General features: G+C 46.5%; 1 protein-coding gene across 6 annotated transcripts in view; it reads right to left on the bottom strand.

Annotated features, from left to right (window-relative positions):
- Window positions 1-24573, bottom strand: part of sgcd (sarcoglycan delta) — a 198058-nt gene that overhangs the window by 21939 nt on the left and 151546 nt on the right. For all 6 annotated transcript variants that reach the window (XM_023962866.1, XM_023962869.1, XM_023962865.1 and 3 more), the window contains 3 exons: window positions 16246-16347; window positions 5553-5640; window positions 4853-4972 (listed from right to left, as the gene is read on the bottom strand). In XM_023962866.1, coding sequence (XP_023818634.1) covers window positions 4853-4972; window positions 5553-5640; window positions 16246-16347 — 310 coding nt within the window. The remainder of the gene's footprint in view (window positions 1-4852; window positions 4973-5552; window positions 5641-16245; window positions 16348-24573) is intronic.

The raw sequence follows: 24573 nt of genomic DNA, 5'->3' as shown, positions 1-24573 counted from the left end.
AACACGCAGAACCACCCACCCAAACACCCAGAACCACCCACCCAAACACGCAGAACCACCCACCCAAATATACAGAACCACCCACCCAAACATGCAGAACCACCCACCCAAACATGCAGAACCACCCACCCAAACACGCAGAACCACCCACCCAAACACCCAGAACCACCCACCCAAACACACAGGACCACCCACCCAAACATGCAGAACCACCCACCCAAACACCCAGAACCACCCACCCAAACACCCAGAACCACCCACCCAAACACGCAGAACCACCCACCCAAATATACAGAACCACCCACCCAAACATGCAGAACCACCCACCCAAATATACAGAACCACCCACCCAAACACGCAGAACCACCCACCCAAACACGCAGAACCACCCACCCAAACACCCAGAACCACCCACCCAAATATACAGAACCACCCACCCAAACACCCAGAACCACCCACCCAAATATACAGAACCACCCACCCAAACACGCAGAACCACCCACCCAAACACCCAGAACCACCCACCCAAATATACAGAACCACCCACCCAAACATGCAGAACCACCCACCCAAATATACAGAACCACCCACCCAAACACGCAGGACCACCCACCCACACACCCAGAACCACCCACCCAAACACCCAGAACCACCCACCCAAACACGCAGAACCACCCACCCAAATATACAGAACCACCCACCCAAACATGCAGAACCACCCACCCAAATATACAGAACCACCCACCCAAACACGCAGAACCACCCACCCAAACACGCAGAACCACCCACCCAAACACCCAGAACCACCCACCCAAATATACAGAACCACCCACCCAAACACGCAGAACCACCCACCCAAACACCCAGAACCACCCACCCAAATATACAGAACCACCCACCCAAACACGCAGAACCACCCACCCAAACACCCAGAACCACCCACCCAAACACCCAGAACCACCCACCCAAATATACAGAACCACCCACCCAAACACGCAGAACCACCCACCCAAACACCCAGAACCACCCACCCAAATATACAGAACCACCCACCCAAACACGCAGAACCACCCACCCAAACACCCAGAACCACCCACCCAAATATACAGAACCACCCACCCAAACACGCAGAACCACCAATCCAAACACCCAGAACCACCCACCCAAACATGCAGAACCACCCACCCAAATATACAGAACCACCCACCCAAACATGCAGAACCACCCACTCAAACACCCAGAACCACCCGCCCAAACACCCAGAACCACCCACCCAAACACCCAGAACCACCCACCCAAACACCCAGAACCACCCGCCCAAACACCCAGAACCACCCGCCAAAACACCCAGAACCACCCAAACATGCAAAAACCATGTAGTTTAGAATTATGGTTTTTTGGCTCTTAAACATGTTATTTGTGATTCTGGAGGGTGGACACAATATAATAGAATAAAATAGTATAGAATAGTATAGGATAGTGTAGTATATCATAATGGGAGCCAGTTTAGCTCGTGCTGGTTTGCGGCGCCTTCCGTCCGTGAAACCAGGGTTCGCATCCGGGCTGCTCCCTGTTCCCTTCTCTGCTGCTGTGCCGGTCCCAAGCCCGGTTGGATTGAGAGGATTGCCTCAGGAAGGGCATCCGGCGTTAACATTGCCAAGTTAACCATGCGACTCGTCCTTGAAAGAGAGGTTGTTTCGCTGTGGCGACCCCTGAAGGGAAAAGCCGCAAGTGAAAGAAGTGTAGTATATCATAATGTAGTATATCATGATGTAGTATAGTGTAGTATTGTAAAGTAACTTTTCCTCTCAGCCAAATCAGGAATTTTCCAGCATTTCTGAAGCTGTTCTAGTGAGAGAAGCTTTGAGCTTCCAGGAAGGATGATGTTTGCAGAGGAAACATCTCCTCGTCACATGACCATCATTGATCCTCATTTGGAACAAACGGCCCCCCCACTCTGATGAGTTTTCTGCACTAAAAGCTTTTCTGATGAAGCTGATCACATCGTCTGATTTGCAGATATGAAATTATTCAAAGTGCGGCTACGGCTGCCTGTCGACGGCAGGGGGGGGGGCTGTTCTCCCAATTACTTCCCGTCTTCTCACCTCTGCTGGTCTCCCCCCTCTGCTGTCTGCAGAGCTTCATTGTCAGGCGCTGAACACCTTTCGAACCACACTTCAGAGTCAATGAGCCGTAATTGAAGGTAATGAAAGGACTTTGACTCTAATTACAACAAAAAGGGACAGAAAGCGATCAGGGGGGGCTATTTTCTTGGCCTTGCTTGATCAGTTTGGTAAGTTCTCATTTCGTTTTGGTGGAGGAGCGGAAGAAAAGCCAGACGAATACAAAACAACAGAAGGCGGGGAATTATCTGCCCCCGAGCACAGAGGGATTATGGGAGCTGAGGCTTCCACAGAGGACTTCCTGTTTCTGAGTTACCAACACATTAACCTTCAACTCTGACAAGCCCGCCGCTATTCCCATCCCAGCTGGATTATTTTCTCACCGAAAGCTTCATAATCACACGGAAGAGGCTGCAGAACGGAGCCAGCCTCACAGACACACGTGTGAAAAGACGCTGCAAAGCATCATGGGACAAATGGAGTGAAATGTGGCTGCTGACCACCCAGGAGTCGTTGGGATGAGCAGGCGTTTCTCCTCAGGAACAAACACTAACAGCTATTTTTTCATCATAATTTGATTCCAAACGGCTCAGTAAAAAACTAAAAGTCTCAACGGCTCAGAGACGTTTGTGCAGCTTTAGACTCCAGAGAACCACACAGAGATCCACCATCCAGCAGAACCATGACCCTCTGGCGGGACCAGAACCATGAGGTAGGATGGGGGGGCCATAGGTGCTGTGGTTGTGCAGAGATCTCAGGTGGATCCAGTTGTGGTTCCGATGATTGGAACAGGATGGGGTTGTTTCTTCAGCAGCAGAATCCCAGAACCAAAGAAGAAGAAAAGATTTGACGGATTCAGGATGTCTCAGTCTGAGACCTCCAGAACCGAGCTGCCAGAGGCGGTTCAGGTTCTGCAGAGCGTGTTCTGCTGGCGTTGTCATGGAGATGCATCCGTCACGCTGCGGCTCAGCAGCTCCTGATAATCCTGCTGTTCTCCTGGAGGAGCTGGTGCAGCGGCGGCACGTCGTCACAATCGCCGCTGAGACTCGCCATCGTCCTCTGCGCTCGGCTTTAATTGGCCCAACAGAGAAAATCCATGCGTCCGTTTGCAGTTCAGTCACATCCAGGTGGGAACAGCTGACGTCCACGTTCCTCTCATCTGCAGGGGGAGATCTGTCAATGAAAACCTTTTCTTTAGAGAGAAACTCAACAAAACGCAAATGAGTTCTGGTGGGTCTCTTTGTAACGTCCGCCACTCCTGACAGTCTGGTGGGACGGGTGGAACTCTGATCGGGTCGTTTGCTGAAACGGCTGAGTTGGGTTTTGGTGAGCAGGTGAGAGAATCTGCTGGCATGAAACAGAAACCCTTCATCATCAGGTCACGCACTGATGGAGGCTGAAGGTCCTGAAGCTGCAGAGGAGCCCCATACTCTGACACTCCCACCTCCATGTTTGGCCTGGAGATACGTGTCCTGTCAGAGATCATGAACTCTGGCGGCTCAGGAGACCAGAGGAGCGTCTCTGTGAGGAGCAGTTTACTCCTGCAGATGCTGGAGGGGCTTCAGACGCTCCTCAGCCCTCCTTCCTCGTCTCCTGTCCTCCTCCTGCGCCGAGGCGTCTGACAGTAATGAAGTCTGACTCAGCGAGGCTGCAGAAGGTGTGAGGGGAAGCAGACGAGGGGGAAGGGCTCACACCGAGGGCTGTGGTCCAGCGTCTCACACCAGCAGCACCCTCATCCGAACACTGGGAGGAGGAGGTGATGGGACACTGAGTCTGGAGGAAAAATGTGATGAAAAGAAAAAAGTGAAGATCCTGGATCATAATTGTTGTCACTGCAGGGTGTTGGAGCCCCCCCTCAATGGTCTTAGGAAAGAGGGATGAACCATCGTTCGACGGTTCAGGGAGGCGGATGAAGGTCTGTCCGTCATGTTTGGCCCTTTCTGCCTTCAGAGGATCCAGCTTCCTTCATCTGATCCTTATCTCCATCCATCAGACGAAACCTTCACACCTGCCTGTTGTTTCCTCACAGTTCATAAAAAGCAGCGTCCCGTTCTGCCGGCGTCGGCGCGGTTCCGATGGAAGCAGATAACAGCCGGAACATTTCCTGTAGATGCGGTCAGAGTCTCTGCTTTTATGAGGGCTGACGCTGATGAAACCCCTTCACTGAGACGGAAAGCCCCCCAGCCCTGAGATATGAGGAGAAGTCTGAGCAGAAAACAAACCACAGGAAGGCACCGATGGAGCATGGAATCATGGGAAATGGCTGCTCTCACCTCCAGTGCAGTTACAATGAAGGGGATTTTCCTCTGCTCCATTCCTACCAACACGGAGGCCCAGCGTCCCATGAGCCATGACCTGCAGGAGCAGTCATGGGGGGTCCTGGCCCCCTGTTTTCTGTCAGAATCCCAGAATGTACCACACCTGTGAAGCCCCGCCCCCCCCTGACAGACACAGACGCTGTGAGAAATGAAAGCTGGAATCATTTCCCATCACTCCATGGGAGCCTCTCTGTTGCAGCTCGAATTACATGCAGATGCTTTGTTTGTGTCCATGTTTCCCCGGGAACTCATTTCACTGTGGCTCCGCCCCCCGCCCCACAGGAAATCAGGGGCAGCGGGCGCTCTGCACGAGCCACAAACTCCCCTTCATCACTTCAGACTCCTCTCCTCATCAGGAGGCGCCCTGGTGCAGAGGTGAACAGCTAAAGCAGGAATCTGGGTCAGACTCACCCGTCACCCGGAGCCGCTCCGCCCCCACCACCACCTCCTGCTCATCGGCGGAGAAGAGGAGGTTCCCGGAGGTGGACTTGACTTCAAACATGCGGCCCTGTGCTCTGAATCCACTGGATCCTGCAGACATGCAGCAGAGGAGAAACGTTCAGCCGCAGCGACTCAGGGGGAGGAAACCCCGCCTCCAACTGAAGGACCATCAAGGTCCAACGTTAAAACGCTCTTTTGGAACATCTCCCGGGTTTTTAGGCTGGTTTCCTGATTAAACGTTAACGAGCTTCATTATGACAGAACATTCAAATGTATGGAGAATTCACAGAAAGATCTACTGTCAGAAATGGAACAATAATCTGAGACTTATTGTCTGCAGATCTTCTCCTTCAGTTTAGACCAAAGACTGTGGAGCCTTCGGGGTTTTTGCAGAGTTTCTCCTGCTGGATTCTCTGAAATGAACCTTATGTTTTAGTATTTAACCTACGTTTCCTGTCTTCAGTGATCAAACATAAATCAAGGCCAGATGAGGGATTTTTTACTTCCGTTCATTCTCCTTAAGAAAACGGAGCTGGGACAGCGTTTCCGGGCTGGTTCTGAAGGTTCTACAGAACCTTTGGTTTCTGCTCAGACCATCACCGTTTTGGGACTAAAGAGTCCAGAACAAACATTCACTGAGGTGCAGCGCTCTGGAAGATGAAGGTCTCACCTGTGACGAGCTGCGTGAGCAGCTGCTTGTTGCCGTTGACGACGTTGACTGAGATGTTTCTGGATGACTGCAGGAAGAGTGGGCGGCCCTGCAGAGACATCAGGCAGGTGAAACTGTTAAGACCCTTTCAAGGAGGGGGGAGTGAAGGTCTGACTGCTTCCTGTGGATCAGCTGAACCTCGCTGGAGGTCATGGACGCCTTTGGGTCATGAGGAAGGTTCTGTGTTCACCTGCATGTCCGTCCTCCTAACTAGACCCTCTGTGTTTTAGCTGCTGACTGGAAACCTCCTTTTGCTTCAAATGATGGTAACAGTACCAGACAGCAGAGGCCTCACCCTGCAGAACACATGAACACGCTAAAGAATAGTCTGTTCTTCTGAGAGGAAGTCACGTATGAAGGAGCAGAGTCACCTACAGCCACTAAGCCACTGGACTTTCAAAATAAAGGCTGATGCGTGGATTCCTACAGGTGACCCGGTGATCTCCTGGCTTCTGTTGGCCGCACGCTTCTAACCTGTGAAGGAACCGAACAGGTTCTGCAGCACCGGCGTGCAGCCGCTCTGGGTCTAAAGCAGGGGTCGGGAACCTATGGCTCGCGAAGCCATATATGGCTCTTTTGATGGTCACATGTGGCTCGCAGACAAATCTTTAATTATACTTTTTTCATTACACCAGTCCTTCTGGGGCGCGATGCGATGCCAGAGGTCACTTTACTAATATCTATTATTTCACAGAGTTTGTAGCAGCCGGAAACCTGTGAATTGCCGAGCCTAAAACTGCGCTCCCGTCTCTGAGAAAGAGCGCGCAGTAGCGGAGACGGGATGTTAGAGGAAGAAAGCAGAGGGTGGGGGGTTGTGGGGACCGGCAGCAGGTGAATCGCGCAGGGATTGTAAAAACGTAAAACCCGCTGCCCGTCACTCACTGCAGCGTGTGAGTGTGTGTTTGACTCCAGGTCTGTCTCACATCTACAGAACATTCAGACCTACGATCACGTTTAAAGTCTCAACGCCTGCGTGAAGCAGAAACTCACCACGTATCAACCAGACTAGACCATCAGCAAAACCACCACAAGAAATACTCATCATTTATCAGCAACAGCATAACAATGTTATTAAAAAGAATCCACAGACTTATTGTACTTTAAAAATGTTGAAATTAAATCAAATGCACACATTCATTTGTATATTTAGTTTTAAACATATCGTTGCTTACTGACTTGGACTGGGTGGCTGTTTGGGTCGCCTTAAAAGTTCTGGGGCCTCATTTATAAACGTTGTGTACGCACAAAAGAAGGCGTACGCCACTCTCTACGCAATAGTTGAGATTTATAAAAGCAAACTTGAGGGGAAAATGTGCGGTCCTTCACGCTCTGACCCAGGCGTACGCACAAAAACGGGTGAAATGAGAAACGGCGACACCGTCGACAGATGGAAGAAACACGTGAAAGTGAAAATGACAATACTGCCTCTCAGAAATAACATGAAGACTTCACAAAGCAAGTCTGACAATTAACAGCTACACCAACACCCGTTTGATCGATCAGCAGTGAAACAAATAAAAAAAATCAAACGAAAATTACAACAGAAATTCAAATGAACACTTATTTGGAAAAAGAAAAGTGAAATATGTTCTGCATTATTGGCATGTAGTGCAATTCATCCTCATAAATAATATAAATAATATAGTTAACAGAACGAAATAATGTACAAAACTGATATTCCCGTCAATGTGTCCGTCTGGCGGAGCAGATATAGGTGCAATCAGACAGACACAGATGGATAGATAGAGAGAGACGCACTAATTGTCCACTGGGGAAAGTTGTTTACATAGTAAAACATTTCTTCATAAGCTACAGAATTATGGTATTCATACATATGCCTTTAGTTTGTTTTATTTTTGATAAAACAATGTATGGCGTATGTCTCAACCATTCAGAAAGCAACAAGAAATTACATTTGCTGATCAATTTCCCATTTCCACGTGGATTATTACCGACATCTGTAGCTTGTCAGATGCAATTAAATGGATGGAAATAAAATGCCCCATCACAATGCGTAATGACGCACAATGGCTGATCTTAGAAGATGTGGCAAATGGAAGAATTCAGAGTGAACGCATCTTTAGACAGCAAGAAGACTTGCTGGCAAAAGAGGACGAGTGGCTTATGAGCCGGTTCTGACTTCCTCCAGCCGTCCTGTTGGACCTCTGCGGGCTTTTGGGCCCGGCGTTACAGAGGAGCACTCGGAGGAACCACGCGTCACCTGGTGCATCTGCCCCCCCCATGGAGCGCTGTAGCCGTTTGCCGCTCACGTGCCTTTTTGGCATTAGTAATGCCCACACTGTGCCCTCCAAACAACACTTTTCTCCTCTTTTCCAACTCGCCAACAATAACTTCTACTTCACATTGAGTGAAGTTACGTTTTTTTCATTTCCTCTCTGTGTTTGCCATGATTTAGCAAGCCATGAATATTCATTTGTGGGCGTTTCACGGACTATTTATGGGCAACTATGGGCGTGTCATGAAGCCGCAAAAGCTGCGCTGCATTTAGAATCGGTTGTGATTTATTAAGGGAAAGATGCGTAGGATGTGCGTGCGCACGGTTTTATAAATCCGAATATTTCTGTGCGTACGCACGTCCTATGTTTCATCCGTACGCCACTTCTGACGCAAATCCTACGCAAAGCTTTATAAATGAGGCCCCTGGAGTTCATTAAACGCATCAAGCAGAGATCTGATTGGCCCTCAGTTCTGTCGCTCAGCCTGTTGTTAGGTAATTTAGACCAATGGGGTTCAGCTATGGACCAAATAAGGGAGATGGGAGGGCTGGAGCGGGAGGGGGGAATATAAAGTTGGTAGAAGCGCTCTCGTCTCGGCGGGAGAGATTCAGGATTTGCTGAATTAATTGTACGGCGTTTGTTGCGGTCTGCAATAACAAGAACCAAGAAACTTAAATGAGGTTAAGTCTCCGTGTCTCAGTGTGGGAAAGGGACACCACATTAATGTATGGCTCTATCGAAATTACAATTAAAAATATGTGGAGTTGATGGCTCTCTCGGCCAAAAAGGTTCCCGACCCCTGGTCTAAAGGAAGCACAGGTATGGACGTCTCAGGCGAGGCTTTCTGTCTGAAAGTTTGACCTTTTCTGAACCGACGGTTCAGTCCAGCGACGCCTCGTTGGTGTTTCTGGACGGAACCGTCCTGTAAGGTTTTTCAGATGACTTCCAAGTCCCCAGATGACACAGATGGAAACGCCGTCAGGGCTCCAGATCAGCACGAGCTAAACACAACATGCTGTACACATGCATGTGGGCGGCCGTGGTGCAGCGGTAGGGCGGTCGACCCATGATCGTGAGGTTGCAGGTTCGATTCCCGCCTTGCACGCCCATGAGTCAAAGTGTCCTTGGGCAAGACACTGCACCCCACCTTGCCTCTGGTGGTAGGCAGGCGCCTGTGTTTGGCAGCGGAGCCGCCACCAGTGTGTGAATGTGTGAGACTGTGTGTGTGACTGTAAAGCGCTTTGTCCTTGTAGGAAGAAAAGTGCTATAAAAGTATACACCATTTACCATTTATGTATGACTGAGCGTTTGGATACTAGAGCAGGTAACTGCAGGAAGACGGCCATAAGCCCCGCAGGTTCCTCTTGATAATCTGCTTTCCCAGAATACCTTGCACCAATCTGTAATGCTGACCACGACGCACCGTGTGCTTCCTGTGCTGGACTCATCTTCATGCCTCAGTCAAACTGTTAATTAGAGATAGCAGCACCCCCATTATGCAGCACTCTCTCACCCGGGGGGGGGCAGATTGGGGCATATATTAAGGAGAACATTATGGGCCTTTCAAACATCCTGGAGTTCCAGCAGTAAACAATCTGGAGGACCTGATACTGCTTTGAATGTAGGAGAGGTAGACGGGAATCGAACACCAGGGGAACTCACGGACCCTGTTCCACCACAGAGAGAGTACAGAGGGGTCAGACGCTGTACCACAGGGGGACTCGTCCCACCAGAGAGGGTCCAGAGAGGGTCCAGAGGGGTCAGACGCTGTACCACAAACGGTCTGATCCAACCGATCAGCAGGTCGTTCATTCAAAGCAAATGTTCTGGAGATCCGGTTCTTTAACTGTCATCCCTAAGAGTTCCTTAAGAAGTCTCCAGCTTGTTCAGAACGCAGCAGCTAGATTGTTAGCTGGAACCAGCAGAAGAGATCACATCACTCCTGTGTTGGTTTCACTTCACTGGATCCCAGTTGATTCTAGAATCAAGTTCAAGATCCTCCTGTTAACCTATAAGGCCTTACATGGAATGGCCCCGTCCTATATTAAGGACCTCATAGTCCCTTACCATCCAATCAGAACACTTCACTCACTAAATGCAGGACTGCTTGTGGTTCCTAGAATTAGTAAAAGTACGGTTGGAGGTAGAGCGTTTAGCCACCAAGCCCCTGTCTTATGGAATAAACTCCCAGCTCATGTAAGAGAGGCCGACTCAGTTTCTACATTCAAAGTTAGACTGAAAACATTCCTCTTTGGACAGGATTATTGTCAGACTAGTTAGTATTCAGAGATTATTTAACTTAATGTTAAGGAAGTTTGGGGGAATAATTAATTATATTAATATATTATTATATTAATTAATATATTAATATATAATTAAGGTTAAGTGTTTTCCTCCATGGGGGGGCCGGACAGTAAAGGTTAACTGTATTCCTCCATGGGGGGGCCGGACAGTAAAGGTTAACTGTATTCCTCCATGGGGGGCTGGACAGTAAAGGTTAACTGTATTCCTCCATGGGGGGGCCGGACAGTAAAGGTTAAGTGTTTTCCTCCATGGGGGGGCCGGACAGTAAAGGTTAACTGTATTCCTCCATGGGGGGCTGGACAGTAAAGGTTAACTGTATTCCTCCATGGGGGGGCCGGACAGTAAAGGTTAAGTGTTTTCCTCCATGGGGGGGCCGGACAGTAAAGGTTAAGTGTTTTCCTCCATGGGGGGGCCGGACAGTAAAGGTTAACTGTATTCCTCCATGGGGGGGCCGGACAGTAAAGGTTAACTGTATTCCTCCATGGGGGGCTGGACAGTAAAGGTTAACTGTATTCCTCCATGGGGGGGCCGGACAGTAAAGGTTAAGTGTTTTCCTCCATGGGGGGGCCGGACAGTAAAGGTTAACTGTATTCCTCCATGGGGGGCTGGACAGTAAAGGTTAACTGTATTCCTCCATGGGGGGGCCGGACAGTAAAGGTTAAGTGTTTTCCTCCATGGGGGGGCCGGACAGTAAAGGTTAAGTGTTTTCCTCCATGGGGGGGCCGGACAGTAAAGGTTAACTGTATTCCTCCATGGGGGGGCCGGACAGTAAAGGTTAACTGTATTCCTCCATGGGGGGCTGGACAGTAAAGGTTAACTGTATTCCTCCATGGGGGGGCCGGACAGTAAAGGTTAAGTGTTTTCCTCCATGGGGGGGCCGGACAGTAAAGGTTAACTGTATTCCTCCATGGGGGGCTGGACAGTAAAGGTTAACTGTATTCCTCCATGGGGGGCCGGACAGTAAAGGTTAAGTGTTTTCCTCCATGGGGGGGCCGGACAGTAAAGGTTAAGTGTTTTCTTCCATGGGGGCCCGGACAGTAAAGGTTAACTGTATTCCTCCATGGGGGGCTGGACAGTAAAGGTTAACTGTATTCCTCCATGGGGGGGCCGGACAGTAAAGGTTAAGTGTTTTCCTCCATGGGGGGGCCGGACAGTAAAGGTTAACTGTATTCCTCCATGGGGGCTGGACAGTAAAGGTTTACTGTATTCCTCCATGGGGGGGCCGGACAGTAAAGGTTAACTGTATTCCTCCATGGGGGGGCCGGACAGTAAAGGTTAAGTGTTTTCCTCCATGGGGGGGCCGGACAGTAAAGGTTAAGTGTTTTCCTCCATGGGGGGGCCGGACAGTAAAGGTTAACTGTATTCCTCCATGGGGGGGCCGGACAGTAAAGGTTAACTGTATTCCTCCATGGGGGGCTGGACAGTAAAGGTTAACTGTATTCCTCCATGGGGGGCCGGACAGTAAAGGTTAAGTGTTTTCCTCCATGGGGGGCCGGACAGTAAAGGTTAACTGTATTCCTCCATGGGGGGCTGGACAGTAAAGGTTAACTGTATTCCTCCATGGGGGGGCCGGACAGTAAAGGTTAAGTGTTTTCCTCCATGGGGGGGCCGGACAGTAAAGGTTAAGTGTTTTCTTCCATGGGGGCCCGGACAGTAAAGGTTAACTGTATTCCTCCATGGGGGGCTGGACAGTAAAGGTTAACTGTATTCCTCCATGGGGGGGCCGGACAGTAAAGGTTAAGTGTTTTCCTCCATGGGGGGGCCGGACAGTAAAGGTTAACTGTATTCCTCCATGGGGGCTGGACAGTAAAGGTTTACTGTATTCCTCCATGGGGGGGCCGGACAGTTTTTTTTCATGATTTCAAATGCTGCTTAAATTTACATTCGTCTGGATTGGAAGGTCGCTAAGGAAAACGTCTCCACTCGTCACCTATCTCTGTGCAGCAGCTGCTGATGAAGATCCTCCTCCTCCTCTTCCTCCTCCTCCTCCTCCTCGCTTAACCAGCGATGCATCAGGATGATAATGGGGGGTCGAGTGGCTGATGTGCACAGATGTGCCGCTATCCTCCACAGCGACAGGTTTCTTCTTGTTCGCTGCTGAGGCTTCCTAACAACCAGCATGCCCCCCCCCCCCAACAGAGGGGGGGCCGCGGGACTCCCGCTGGGCTCCTTGTCTTCACCAGAGGGTTTAGTTGCAGCGCGGCGTCTCTGATCTCCCTCGCCGCGCTTTCACAGGGTTGGTTTAAGGTGGTTTTACAGATCTGAACTTTTAAGGAGGAATTATTTTTTCAAGTCCCCCCACCAGCTTGTACCCAAATCAGCTTCCCCTCCGAGTCTGAAGATGCAGCCAACGAGCAGCAGAGCAAAGTTACTAATGAGTCCACAGACTGAAGTTCTACCTGTAGAAAGGTGTGACAGGAAGACAGCCATGATGCCGCCTTAAATCAGGTCTGCATGTCTGAAGACGTTTACAGGAAGAAAGACCAGGATCTGAGAGATCTCTGTCCAAAAGGTGGCTTCACTTAGATCCAGGTCTGGAACTGTCTGCAGAGAAACCCCAGACCACCAAACCCCCTCCTCCATGCTCCTGCACACCTTCAGCCATGACAGTTTGCTACAAACGCCACAAGGGCAAAGCATTCTGGGAAACTACAGTAACATCATCAGCCACGTGAAGGTCCCAGCAGTACCAGAACTCCAGCTGTCCTCCAACACGCCTGATAATCCAGGAAGCTCCGCCCCTTTAGCTCTGAAAAACGCTCCACCTGGGAGACGAGTCAGAAAGGACGTCGGCTGTTTCCTTCAGCAAAGCCGGCTTTTCTGGACTCACTGAACCAGCGAGGACTTAGACCAGAACCAGGACCGGAAACGGATCCATGCACCGTCGCGAGAACACATTATCGGACTCAGATGGTCCTGGACTGTGTGAAGGCCAGACGTCCTCTGGACCGGAACCAGCAGCCCTGTTCAATTCAATTCAATTCAATTCAATTCAATTCAATTCAATTCAATTCAATTCAATTCAATTCAATTCAATTCAATTCAATTCAATTCAATTCAATTCAATTTTATTTGTATAGCCCAAAATCACAACAACAGTCGTCTCGATGGGCTTCGAAGTAAAACATGAAATCAAAAGGATCACGAATACAAAGAGTTCAATAGGAAAATACTAAAATGAACTAACAAACTGACTAAGCTATACTGGCATCCCTGCCCTTAGACCCCCCTTCGCGGTAAGGAAAAACTCCCAAAAAAACCGGATTCCGGAAAAAACGAAGAAACCTCAGGGGTGCCCACATGAAGGAGGGATCCTCCCCCAGGACGGACAGCCGATTTACCAGAACTCTTAGAGAAGAATTAACTTATCTAAATCTACAACTACATATATAAAAGTCCAGCAGACGAGCTTCATCCAGCCGTGGTTGTGGGGACAGTCAAAGGCGCGAGTCGAGCCGGAGACAGGAACCACAGCCAGGTGTAGGAGCAGGAGCAGAGGCGAGGTAAACTGTTCTTACCCCTCCGCCCCCACTGTTCCTATTCTTCTTGATTTATCTGCTGCTCGGTAAAGTAACTAACCCCCCCTTGTTGTGGCATATTTTATGAAGGCTCCTGGCTGAGCCGTCCTTCATTTACCTACCAAGTGAGGGTCTGCATCTGCTACGGGCTGAAGACGCCCCCACAGGGGGCGGAGCCAGATGTGGTGTCTTTGTGGTCATCACCAGAGGCGTTGGTCATCTCCTCTGTGGTGGCTCCGCCCCCGTGTCACCGCTCTCCATGGTTCATTCTCTCCCATCCGCGTCGGGGCTCAGACGCCACAGACAAAGAGCCCCCCCACAATGATTACTAATGCTGAGGCAGTGAGTCGGCGTCTGCTCTTCGTCTTATCGGCCATCTCTCCGCAGACGTCTGCAGTCTGGAACGCTGCTCCTGTAGTTCTGGTGAGGACAGCAGGAAGCAGCTCAGAATGCTAATGAGCACTCCGGCAGAACAGGCAGCTGGATTCCAGCAGGAAGAGAGCTGACGACCCGTCCTGTTCTGGGTTGGGACGGCACCAGTCTAACCACCGAAAGGCGTCCTCCTGTTTGGTTCTACAAAAGTCAAGACTGACTGAAGGATCGTTAAACCTGAACGTCCTTTCTTTCTGCAAAAATGACAGAATAAAGTCAAGTTTTCCTTTGGGGAGAGCAGAACAAGAGAACCGGATCTAAACAGAACTTCCTGTTGTTTAACGTCTGAAAGGTCAGAGTGAATACTGGATTCTGATTGGCGGTAGGTCCATTAAAAAGTGTACAGACACCTATAAAAGTAGTTCCGGTCACATAGCCTGAATGTTCTGTATTATCGCGCCGGCCTAAACACCGTTGGTAACCAGAACTACAGAACCTTGGACCAATCAGTAGATGGACAGATGATATTCCACAGATTTTAACCATTTATGTCGTCTTCACCTTATCGCGTGACTGAATACGTGTTGATAAATAAAGTTAGCATTAATGAAACAAATAGTTTGTTTATTGATCCACATTTATTGATCAGAGTTATTGGAGGATTTGTCTTCAATCAAACGACTGATGGGATTTGTTTCTTTGAAACATTTTTTCTTCATCATCTGGACAAAAACAACCTTCCTCAGAAATGATGCTTTGTCTGACTTCACATGGCGTTTAACCTCTACAAGTTTTTCCTCATACACCAGCTGCAGCAGAGCCAGAGGCCGGTTCTGAAGCCGTTACCATGACAACGCATCGGTTAACAAGAAGAAAGTCCTAATAGTTGATGCAATATCCTTTAGTGACTCCAGTCCATGTAAATCCAGGGATGATAGTGACCAAGCATGAGGATGGCGTGTGGACGCCATGTTCATTCATTTCTGACAAAGGACCCCCCCCCCCCCCCCCCATGGGGCATTTATCCCTTCCATCAACCACAGTGAGCAGTTTAGGAAACTCTGATGAATCTCTAAATGATTTACAACAAAGGAATAAAGTTTTTCGTACTTTTCTTCGCACACGCTGGAAGAGAATCTGTTTACGCTCAGAAAAGTTTCTAGTTGAAACTCCTTTTGCAGCTTCGCTTCAACAGAGGAGCAAAGAGGAGAGCAGAAAAACGCCAAACATCCGTTTTGGACACATCTGCTGGTCCTCAGGTGATCCAGCAGTAACGGCTGAATCTCACAGCAGACAGACGGTTTTAGAATCGTGTCTGAAGTTTTAGTTGGAATGTTTGTCTCTTCTGTGAGAAACAGACGTGGAGAGCTAAAGCCACAGTCTTCTAAGCATCGTCGCTTCATGTCTTTCTGTCTTTTTCCTCACAACTTTCAAACAAACATCTGCGACCTTCTTCCTTGTCTTCCAGCTGTTTCCTTCAGGGGGCGCCACAGCAAGCTCCACCCCCATCTAACCTTCTCTTCTGCAGCCTCCTTCTCTATATCCATGAACATCTTTGGTCCTCCTCTTTCCTGTAGCTCCCCCCTCAGCATCCTTTCACCATCACTGTTCCTCCTCTCAAACGTCTCCTTCTGCTTCCCTGCATGGATCTCCAGATCTGATCTGATCCTCTGATGGACTCATTCCTGATCCATCCTGGTTTTAGAGACAACCTCAGCATCTCCATCTCTGCCTCCTGTCCGTCTCTGGCTGCTCTCTCCACAGTCTGCTACACCTTTCCTTTGGTCTCACCTGAACCCTTCCTCCACCCGTTCCAACCAGCTTCCACTCCACCTGGAACCTCACCGTTCCTCTGGAGTTCCTCTGTCTACCTGCAGTTGACTGTCAGTCCTCCCCTTTCTAGATCAAACCTCCACAGTCTCTCTAGATGTTCCTCCACCTGCTGCCTGCTCTGACTACAGACCATACTGTCATCTGCAAACATCATGGTCCACCTTCTCCTTGTAGTCCTGTCCTCATAGTGTCCCATGTCTTAATTCCTCTCAAATCTCTCCTAAATGTCTCCTTTCTGATGTACAGCATTGATCACGGAGATGTCCATCCGTCCTCTGCAGCAGCAGTTCAGTAGATAGGCATGAATTCAGCTGCCTGGAGTGTGAATGTGATGATGGATGACAAAGCCATCACTGGCACTGTGAATGCAGACTGCTGTGTGGAGCTCACCGGTTTGGACTGGATTTCTTTGGCATAGAGGGTCTGGAGGAACTCGGAGTCTCCCTCCAGTTTCAGACCTTTCTCTGTTATTCTCAGGTTGCCCATGCCGTCCTGCAGAGAGCAAAGAAATGCAGGTTAGGGGTTGATAGAAACATTTTAGTTCCAGGAGGACACAGTTCTGAAACTCTTCCCCATCAAGCCTGCTCCGGTGCTGGTTCCGACCGAGCATCTTTGGCGTTCCACCGCCTAAGCACCATTTCCTGTTCCTGAAAACTGCTTCTTAACAATCATTTCCTGTTCATAACACTTGGGGAGGAGTCACCTGGCATTGTGTCCAAAGTCCCTCACTACTCCGCGCACTGTGCAGGGCGTTCCCCATTTCTATTGGGGTGTCCGAATCTATGATTCTAAAATCCAGGAAATTCTGGAAATTTCCCAGAAGTCTCTGCAAAGACACAGTGTGCAGCCATACTCGCTCATTTGACAAATATAGACCCTGTGTGAACGATATGTCATTAGTTTGTTCATGTATGTAAACATATTTTTTATCATTCATCAAAGCTTTCATCAATAAATTCAGAAAAAGTCTTCTAAAAATGTTAATATTTACTAGAAAATGGAAAAGGGGTGACGTCACATTTGACAATCAGCAAAAGAACCAGGAGAACCCAAGTTAAAACTGGAAGCAGCAATCAAGTTTGTGTCTGCAAACAGCAGTAAACTAACTCCAGTCCGTCTTTGGATGGAAGGGTACAGGTGTTGAACCATCAACCCTGTGTAACTGGTCTACCTCTAATCCACAGCCGTACTGGATTAGCAAAGCCCAAATGACACAACAAACCCGTCGTTAAGCAGAAAACCAACGGAAAAGTGAAGTGTAAGAGTCCAAAGACTTGCAGCATCCATGATGATGAACATCAATGATCCGACCAGCACAGCTGACCTTTAACCTTTACAACTGATCGTACGTCAGCATTGTTTCATGGTAAGGAGACATCGGAGGGTGTTTTGGGGGGTGGGGGGCTCCTTGTGATCTCTGCAGTTTTCCTTGATTCCTCCTCAGGTTGTGAGGAGCAAGTGAAGATCAGGGATCCCCAAACCTCTAAAGGTGAGGACGTGTGCACACCCCCCTCACTGCAAACGCCTCCAGCTCCTTAGAATTCCAGTGCTGTTCAGGCAGCAGGGTGGGGGGGCGAGGAGCGTTGTATGAATGTGAATGAGCTCCAGGTGGAAGTCAACGGCCCACCAGGGAGGCCTCTCAGACTTTATTTAAACCCTTTCATCGGGGCGAGATGATGAAAACCGACTGTAAGAAACAGCCGCGGCGCTGGAAGATCTCCTGATGCCAGAGGGGGAGGGGCTGAACCGTGTAGGAACAACAATGGGTCAGGGGAGGGGGCACTGGCGTGTCTGGGTCCACATTCAGGTCGGCTGTCTTTGCACGTAAAAGCTTTATTGGTTTTTTGGAAACAGCTCAGAGCTGCACAAAGGTTTCAACATCTCAACGGACGACATCAAAACAGAAAAACCGTTGGAGCTAATAGCCAAAAAGGTTTGTCTTCTTACGCCAGGACCCCCGTTCACTAATGAATACGCTCCAGTACGAGGAAACAACATTTTTCTAAATCCAACCCCAGCTTTCAAAATGGCTGCTGGTGTTAGCTAAGGAGAATTTTGTAACTCCGCGGACATGTTTGGATGTCATTTTATTCACATTCCCACATTGAAATAAGCTCCAAGTATTTACAACAACAAACTAGTTGACCAGATGACTAAACTGACTTCAGTGTCTTTAGTTGTGGGCACTAGGTAAATCAGGGCAGTGGGGGAGGGGCTGAGTCACTGGCTGCATTATAAATAAGTGCTTTTTTTGGCGGCTGGGTAGCTCGGTTGGTAAGGAGAGAGGCTACAATGCAGGAATCCAGGGTTCGATTCCCGGAGGGGAATAAACAATGGTACTGGGTAGGGCTGCACGATATGAGGAAAACTCGTGATATGCGATATTGGTGATTAATATTACGATAACGATATAATTTACGGTATATAAACAAATAGCAAAACAACCAAAAACATAATTTCCATTTCACTGCAACAGTTTAAAAATTATACTCCAAATGACCCTTGTCGACGTAGGAGGCAAACATCAAACATAAAAGGGCTTATCTGATTGATCAACAACGTAAACGGGTCCTTCCGATTGGTTAAATGCACAAAGGGATTTATTTCATTTGTTCAATATTTCAAGCTGCCATGAGTTTGTTTTAGCACTTAAGGTAACCACTTATTGCGATTTTTGTCATCTTTTGCGGTATGCATATTGCACAGCTTGATGTTGCGATAACGATAATTTTGCGTTATATTGAGCAGGCCTGGTACTGGGTCAATTACCATATCAATGGCGAGCAATGAACATCACCCAGTGAGGGCCCTTAGGCAAGGCCCTTAACGCTACTGCCTCCCGAGCGCGGTTAGGCTGCAGCTCATCGCTCCCCCAGGTGATGGGTCAAAATGTGGAGGAGAATTTCCCCATTGTGGGATCAATATAGTATCAATTATTATTATTAAATCAGAGTCTCCAAAATTCTCCTTAAATTCCATAAATCGACATGCACATTGGCTGCAGTCCTTCTGTAATGTGATCCACACGCATTCATGAACTGAGAGAGATGAGAGTCCCATCATGCCAAACGCAAAATGAGACAAGTCCTCCAGTCCATGCACATCCCAGCCCCCCCAGATGAAGGTGGTAGTTATGAGAGTTTTCTGTTAACAGGGGGATCACTGTGATATTCTTAGATGAACATCTCTATTGAGCTCCTTTATTCGTGTACTAGGATGAAAGTCTCTATTTTCTCCTACATTATGGGCTGTGAGCCTCCCTGGCTCTCTCCTGCGCAGCATTAATATATGGATCCGGTGAAAGTGCCAATGTATTGCCCATGCTGGGGCAATAAAGCCCATCCACTGTTCTGCCCTATTCAGAATTGATTCTCTCTGCAGCTCTGAGGAGCATCATGAAGGCGATGACACTTTCCAGCTGCACAGATTGCCTTTCATCAGTATGCATGGCTTACAGTGGGGTCATGCTCACAGCATTCAGGGTGAGGATTTGCGTGATGGCTACATGATGGAGCATTTGTGGTTTCGCAGGCTGAATTTTCACTGAAAGCCGAGCAGAAGAAGCTTTATGGCCGCTGCAGAAATAAAGGATCTGGTCCTTGTTTGAATAAATAATTTGTTTACACTGGCCGTGTTGTACTGAGTGCTGGGCGCAAAAAAAAACAACCCGTCATTTGTTTGGATGTTATTTATGTGCAAACCCAGGTCAGAGGAGTTCTGGAAAACAGCATGTGTGATGAGAAACATCACCTGACCCGTCCCCAGAGCTCCGGATAGACGGACATGACAAACCTAGATGTTAAAAAACTGTTGATGCATTCACAGGGGACCTCGTAGGTCCTCCGGCCTTTTTCTAACGTTAGATGGCGGCACAAGGATTTCACTAAAACCCTGAAATCTGTTGAGCATGTGGAAAAGTCCTAATGTTAACTTTAGTGTGCTTTAACATGCTAATGTTAACTTTAGCATATATGTTGGCTTAAGCATGGTAATGTTTACTGTAGCACATATGTTGGCTTTAGCATGTTAATGTTTAGTTTAGCACATATGTTAGCTTTAGCATGCTAATGTTTACTTTAGCACATATGTTAGCTTAAGCATGTTAATGTTTAGTTTAGCACATATGGTAACTTTAGCATGCTAATGTTAACTTTAGCACATATGTTCGCCTTAGCATGCTAATGTTTAGTTTAGAACATATGTTGGCTTAAGCATGTTAATGTTTAGTTTAGCACATATGTTAGCTTTAGCATGCTAATGTTGACTTTAGCACATATGTTAGCTTAAGCATGTTAATGTTTAGTTTAGCAGATATGCTAACTTTAGCATGCTAATGTTAACTTTAGCACATATGTTGGCTTTAGCATGCTAATGTTTAGTTTAGAACATATGTTGGCTTAAACATGTTAATGTTTAGTTTAGCACATATGTTAGCTTTAGCATGCAAATGTTTACTTTAGCACATAAGTTAGCTTAAGCATGTTAATGTTTAGTTTAGCACATATGCTAGCTTTAGCATGCTAATGTTGACTTTAGCACATATGTTAGCTTTACGATGCTAATGTTAACTTTAGCACATATGTTGGCTTAAGCATGTTAATGTTTAGTAAACACGAAGTGAAATATTTAGGAATTAAATTAATTAGAGATGAAAAAGAAAGAGAAGAAATAAACATAATGGACTAATTAAGGGATATAATTTGACAGGACATAATCAGGAATATAATTTAGGAGGTATAAGGACGACGGATTTTGAATCAATGATTGGAACCTTTAGAATAAAATGGTTAAAAGACTTTATGGCTAACCCTGACTCAATATGGTTTCATATTCCCAAAAACATCTTCAATAAATTAGGTGGATTAGATTTTTTGATGAGATGTGACTTTGAAATTTCCAAACTTCCTATAAAGATTTCCGAATTTCACAAACAAGTACTTTTCCACTGAAAAAATGATATTTAGCCACAATTTCACCCCTCACTACGCCATCCTGTGGAACAACAGAGTATTTACCACAAACAGGAAGACCATTTTTCATCAGAATTGGTTTGACCACAAGATTCTTTTTGTAAGGGATATTCTTGATTCAAATGGAGAAATTCTTCAGTTAAAATACTTTAAAAGTAAATATGATATTGAATGCACAACCAAAGAATTCCAGAAAAATCTGCAGAGCAATTCCAATTGCTTTTATACATTTAATAAAAAATACAATATTGTCTTCCTATGTTCAAATTAAATTACCAAATTTAGTAATAGGAGAAATAAAACTTAATGAAAAAAAATGTGATAATAAATACCTAAACAAATCCTTTAAAGGTAAATTATATTATGACTTCAATAGAAAAGTGAAATACAAAATAACTGAGACACCTGTCACATCAGGTGCTCAAGTTTGGAAATTCCTAAAATGGCCAGTGGTCCCCAAAATTAAAGAAATGCAGTTCAAAATTATAAACAATTATTACCCTTCGGCAGAGACATTGAGAAGTAGATTTGGCTTTGAGGGTGATCCGTGTGATTTCTGTCATGTAGCCCCAGAAACAACCAAACAGCTGTTTTTTTCATGTCCAGTGATCCAAAGATTCTGGCAAGATTTTCATAACTGGCTTAGTCAAAAAATTAACAACATACAATTCACAAAAAAATATATTTTGTTTTATAACAGTAACTTACCAAAAGAGTCAACAAACTTAGTGAACATCCTCCTTCTTTTGGGAAAATATCATATCCATAAGAAAAAGTGGAAAAAAGATCGTCCGAACCTCCTGTGTTTTCAAAATGAAGTCAAATTGTATTTATCCTCATTGAAATGTATTCACAACTCAAATCCTTTCATTGATGACATTTGTAACTCTGCTACAGAATGGTTACAAATCTAGGGTCCAGATTGTTGATTGCCTTGTATTATAATTTATGCTGATTTTATTAAAAATCTTTAATACATGATACTTTTTTTTTTTTTTTTAATCTTTGTTTTTGAAAAGAGCTGTGCCTTGCATCTTTGTGTGTTGTGACTGCGAGAGTTTTGTAATGATTATATTTCAATAAAAAAAAATATGAAAAAAAAAGAAAAAAAATGTTAATGTTTAGTTTAGCACATATGTTAGCTTTAGCATGCTAATGTTGACTTTAGCACATATGTTAGCTTTAGCATGCTAATGTTTACTTTAGCACATATGTTTGCTTAAGCGTGTTAATGTTTAGTTTAGCACATATGTTAGCTTTAGCATGCTAATGTTAAATTTAGTGTGAATGTTAGCTTAGGCATGTTAATGTATACTTTGGCACATATGTTGGCTTAAGCAAGTTAATGTTTACTTTAGCACATATGTTAGCTTTAGCATGCTAATGTTAACCTCAGCACATATGTTAGCTTAGCATGCTAATTTTTTACTTTAGCACATATGTTTGCTTAAGCATGTTAATGTTTAGTTTAGTACATATGTTAGCTTTAGCATGCTAATGTTTACTTTAGCACATATGCTACCTTTAGCATGCTAATGTTTACTTTAGCACATATGTTGGCTTAAGCATGTTAATGTTTAGTTTAGCACATATGTTACCTTTAGCATGTTAATGTTTAGTTTAGCACATATGTTAGCTTTAGCGTGCTAATTTTTTACTTTAGCACATATGTTTGCTTAAGCGTGTTAATGTTAACTTTAGCACATATGTTAGCTTTAGCATGTTAATGTTAAATTTAGTGTGTATGTTAGCTTCAGCATGTTAATGTTTACTTTGGCACATATGTTAACTTTAACATGCTAATGATAACTTTAGCGTGCTTGTTAGCGTCAGCATGTAAAACCTACGAGGTTGTGTGGGTTCGAAGAGTATATTTGCATAAACCCCCTGGCGAGTTAATTTTCTATAAAACCTCTCACATAAGTTTGAAAGTTGACATAATTTTTCCCAGGATGCCAAACCTCTGAGAGTCAGGCCACATCTTCAAACCTTTTTAGACTGGAAACATTTCTGAAGCGGTTCAGGACAAAGTGGTTCAAACCAGTTAGCGGTGAGGAAATCTTCATGAATGAGTTCTCTCTCCTGAAGCCAGCACCGGTGCAGCAGCCTCAGAGCACCTGTCTGTTCAGGTGTGATGTCAGTCTGAGGCTCTGCTCGCTTCACCCGACTGCTGGAAGTAACGTTTGCAACTCTGCGGTTCTCCAGACGTTCTTGGTGATGCTCCGCATCGGAGAGGTGAGGTGGGAGGAGCAACGGCGAGCATCCCGCCTGAAGCAGCTTCCGTGTCCTGGTCAGGATGGCTGCAGTCTTTGGAGCGGCTTCGCATCTCTCTGAACGCCTCACAGCAAAGAGCTGCTGCCTGTCAATACCGCCCGGCTTCTGGACGATTATCGAGCATCGACTCGATACGCATCAACCCGAGGCTAAAGCAAAGGTAGACGTCCCGCGGGGGGGCTCAGACTTCTTTGCATGGCGCAGACTAATCGAAGCTCTGCACAGTAAAGAGGTAAAATCTATATCAGAATACTCCCACACACGACTTCTGACACCAAGAGATGGAAACATGCGAGCAGGGAACGCCGCCGAACATTTCAACACCTTCAAAGCCGCCGCCTGATGGAGCTGGGGTTTCCAGAAACTCATAAACAAGTCAGTTCTGCTCGGAGACACTTGAGAGCACAGAGAATGCACACAGCAGAAAACCTCTTCAGCTGGATAAAGTAACCTAACACTCGACAGGACCTCCGTCTGAGAGCTCCAACCAGCTCCTGAGACAGAGAACGCCGTCCTTCACCTCCTTCCTCCCACTCTCTGCTCTGAGCCGCTGGTTCCTCCTGTCCAGGAGCATATGGAGTTAAACCATCACACCAAAACTGGTCATCAATGATGTTTGTGGAAAAATGTTTGACCCAATAAAGTTTAATTGAAAGAAAAGTTCATTCAGAAAAACAGAATTATATAGAAGCCCATCTTTGCCCCCCAGCAGCTGGGATAGGCTCCAGCAACCCCGTGACCCTGACAGGTTTGAAGTGGGTTTGAAAAAAGGATGGAGGGACAAAGAACTGATGGGTCACATGACCTCCTCTGTCTGAGGGTTTGTGTGAAACACCAGAGGATTTCTAACGGCGTTATCACATTAAAATGAATGTCGTTTTAGTGCTTGGAGTTTTATCAAAGGTGTTTACATTTCCATTGTCTTATAATTGCAGTTTCTGGTATTTCTGTTTTATTGATGCTTTTATTTGTAGTGTTTAGTTTCTCTTTTAGCTGTTTGGGTGGAAACCTTCAGCATCTGTCCATGAACAACAGATGGAAACAGCTGCTGGGCGGATTCTGGCTCATTGCTGTGAAGCTTTTATTGTTCACTCTTCCTGAGAAATAAATACTAAAGTTCTAAAGGCGACGATCAAACACAGAACCAGAGGATTTTTGATGCCTTATGAGTTCCTTTAGTTGCTTAAATACAAATGTTTGTCTGATGTTCAGCATGAAAAGCAAAAGGATCATAACAGAATGAAAGTTTCAGGTAAAATGGTTTCTAATTACGCAGTAATCTGAGTGAAAACTGAGCAGAAGCATTTCTGTGATTTGCAAATTTACAAAATACACAGATTTCCTTCATCCAGACCAGCCGTTTCTGATCAAACTACGAGAACTGTCGGGACACCATTTCCCACAATGCATTAATCTGTAGTGGTCAGGGCGGCTCGCGGTCGGCGCAGCACCAAATTCCCAACTGCGTGAGCAG

Source organism: Oryzias latipes, chromosome 14, assembly GCF_002234675.1.
Source record: "Oryzias latipes chromosome 14, ASM223467v1".
Lineage (NCBI taxonomy): Eukaryota > Metazoa > Chordata > Actinopteri > Beloniformes > Adrianichthyidae > Oryzias > Oryzias latipes.
This window is presented reverse-complemented; position numbering and strand designations above follow the sequence as displayed.